At 36.2% G+C, this 3,066-nt stretch overlaps 2 protein-coding genes across 2 annotated transcripts; both read left to right on the forward strand.

The window, feature by feature from the left end:
• Positions 1 to 345: 345 nt before the first annotated feature.
• LOC129947254 (tRNA (guanine(37)-N1)-methyltransferase) lies at positions 346 to 2,814 on the forward strand. The gene is made up of 3 exons (XM_056057755.1): positions 346 to 495; positions 2,074 to 2,224; positions 2,302 to 2,814. Exons 2-3 carry the CDS (start codon positions 2,087 to 2,089, stop codon positions 2,476 to 2,478), a joined length of 315 nt encoding a protein of 104 aa, XP_055913730.1. The 5' UTR covers positions 346 to 495; positions 2,074 to 2,086; the 3' UTR covers positions 2,479 to 2,814.
• Positions 502 to 2,022, forward strand: LOC129947253 (tRNA (guanine(37)-N1)-methyltransferase). Its single transcript, XM_056057754.1, has one exon. It carries the CDS (start codon positions 577 to 579, stop codon positions 1,981 to 1,983), a length of 1,407 nt encoding a protein of 468 aa, XP_055913729.1. The 5' UTR covers positions 502 to 576; the 3' UTR covers positions 1,984 to 2,022.
• Positions 2,815 to 3,066: the final 252 nt, after the last annotated feature.

The raw sequence follows: 3,066 nt of genomic DNA on the forward strand, positions 1-3,066 counted from the left end.
CAAGTAAAACTTCTTTAGGAGCGCTTGACTGGGCAAGTAAGCTGGCGTATGTATTTCGAAAATAATAAGAGAGTCAGTTTCGTGTATTTCTGAAGTATTACCTCAGTAGTGTGGTCTACAGTACATACGTGTATTAGTTTTAAATTTTCTGAAACAGTATCCAAGCAATAAAAAGCTTGCATCGTCTTAAAATATCTCTGAAGTATTTGATGTATACTTAAAATAGGCACAGATTGCAGTTTTCGAAGTCTATTTCAATTCCCTAGATTGAAAAATGCCAATAGACATCAAACAAACCTATTTTTGCTTTTCAATTGGTCAAACATCAAATTGTGAAATTTTTAATCTGTTGTAGCCCTAAAATCATTTACGTGGAATAAAAACTAAATTATATTGTGAATGGAGCGCATTTTACATTTCTCCATTGCATACTTTCCGCCATTGATTTTTATCTCTGTCTTTTTTTCATTCCCGATCTGTCAAAGTGTCAAAAAGGTAAATTGCTTAAAAATTTATTTTTTCCCATTTAAATTTAACTAAAAAATTAAACTGATTAAAATAATATATGAAAACTGAATGATTCGAAAGCTTATGAACAAACACTTGTGCATTGTTTCATATCCACAAATCGTAACTTACACTCAAGTATTGTATCGTCATTATTGGAAGAACATGGATTACTCCACGCTACATCCTCCTACCAGCGTGCGTGGTATTACCACACTAGAACGAAATGCCTTCCAAAAAGTTATTAGTATTCCCAAATTAAAAGTATCTGAGAAAAACTCGCAGAAGGTTATTCCATTGATAAAGAAACTACTTCTGAAAATGGACCGTCTGAAACCAGTGCGTCCGCTGGTGGAGGAACAGGGTTTTAAGGAGGTTCTCCTTCACCCAGGTCCTGTCACAGGTTTTGATAGTCTTCCAAAAGAACTCTTTGAATTGGGGGTTAATGAAAAGGACTTCTTCTTTGGTGAATTAGAATTGTCCTATGAAAATTGGCGCGCGGATGAAATCCTCAAATGTGTCCTACCCGAAGAGGGCGAAGGTTTGACGTCGTATTCCCGCGTAGGACATATTGTACACATCAACCTGCGTGACCATTTGCAACCCTACAAAGCACTCATTGGTGATGTGTTAAAAGACAAAGTCGCTGGTTGCCGAACAGTAGTGAATAAAGCCTCAACCATCGACAATGTCTACAGGAACTTTCCAATCGAATTGATTTGTGGAGACGAAGACTTCCAAGTAGAAGTTAAAGAGAATGGTGTATGCTTCGAATTTGACTTCTCAAAAGTCTATTGGAATCCTCGTTTGGCCACAGAACACGAGAGAATTGTGAAAATCCTACAACCAAACGATGTTCTCTATGATGTTTTTGCTGGAGTAGGACCTTTCAGTGTACCAGCTGCGAAGAAACGCTGTACTGTCCTCGCCAATGACCTCAATCCAGAGAGTTACAAGTGGCTTACACATAATGCCAAAAAGAACAAATGCTCTGGAAATATAACGACCTTCAACAAAGATGGAAGGGAATTCATTCTCAATGAAATCCGAGAAGACCTCATTCGCCGACTGAACGAAGAGTCTCCCAACTACAAAATTCACCTCACCATGAATCTTCCTGCCATGTCTGTTGAGTTTTTGGATTCATTCCGAGGACTTATTGGTGCATCAGAAGTTGATTTCACGAGAACTAACCTCAACTATCCACTAGTTCATGTCTACTCCTTCGCCAAAGGCGATAACACCCAAGAAATCGTGCAGAAATTAGTGGAAGACAACCTTGGAGTGGCACTCAAAGAAAACCTACAGTCGATTACCTTCGTTCGAAATGTCGCACCGAACAAAGATATGTACAGAGTTGCTTTCTATCTCACGCGGGAGATTCTAACGACACCCAAAAGCATCGCATCCAAGCGGAAATCATCAGATATTGAACTTGACGCAGGTGTTCCTAATCCTAAGATTCCTTGTTTATAGACCCGTAGACTTAAAATAAAACAAATACTTATTTTCTAATCAGGTTGTGGTTTTATTGGAAACATTTCCATCTATCTCTTCTTTTCACAGGCAACATAATATTATGGGTCGCAATGCTAAAAAGGGCGCTAAGGGTAAGCCAGGAGCACCTAACAAGTCCAAGAAAGATAAGAACGTCTTCAAGGTAAACGATGCCAAGTCAAAGAAGAAGCCAAAAGAAGTTCAAGGCAAATTGAAAAAGGTAATCATTAACATCAAATTGTTTTTCAGTCCACTCATTCGACTTTCAACTGAACTGAATCCTACTTTTTGTTTTAGATCAAAGAAGCAGTTAAGAACAAACAAGAAAAAGTCGACGCCAGTCTTAAAACTCTTCACAAAGATATGGTTGTAAAGAAGCCAGTTGCAATAAAACCACCAGTTGGAAAGAAGGGAAAGAAAGCTCCAGCCAATACGAAAAACGTTTCAACAAAACTGGGCGACCTTAAAGTTTGAAAAAAAAAGTAGTTAAAACCAATTCTGCCTCTGCATCCCATCCACACGAAGACGACTCGACGCAATTGAAACAATTTTAATAGTAAACAGAATCAAAAATACAATTTAAGAAGAAATTTAAAAAAAAACGTTTTTACACTTGTACACTGTATACCTACATTGGGGCATATTGAATTGATTTATATATATACATAGAATTTGTTGTTATGTATTTGAAAAGCAATATTAGTTACATTTTTTAAAGATATCAAGGAAAACACAGTTATTGTAGATGAAACAAACCAAAGTATGAAAGCGTTTGCTAAATAAAAATTTAAAGTACAAATTGATATAAAATTATTTGTTTTTATTTGTAACGTGCCGTTTCAAGCACATCAATGTATACAGATATGGACATTAAAACAAACACATAGAGACAGTTGCTAAGAGAAAACCCAAATTAAAACAACAACATGCTTTAGAAGTAGTTTTAACCTTTATCAAAAAAAAGTTAGACTCTCTTATGCAAAATAACATGGGTTTTGTTTTTATTTGTTTTGCTTGTTGATTGTTTGATTGTGTTTTTGGTTGACATTAAAATAGAAACAC

The sequence above is a fragment of the Eupeodes corollae genome, chromosome 2 (assembly GCF_945859685.1).
Source record: "Eupeodes corollae chromosome 2, idEupCoro1.1, whole genome shotgun sequence".
Classification (NCBI taxonomy): Eukaryota; Metazoa; Arthropoda; class Insecta; order Diptera; family Syrphidae; genus Eupeodes; species Eupeodes corollae.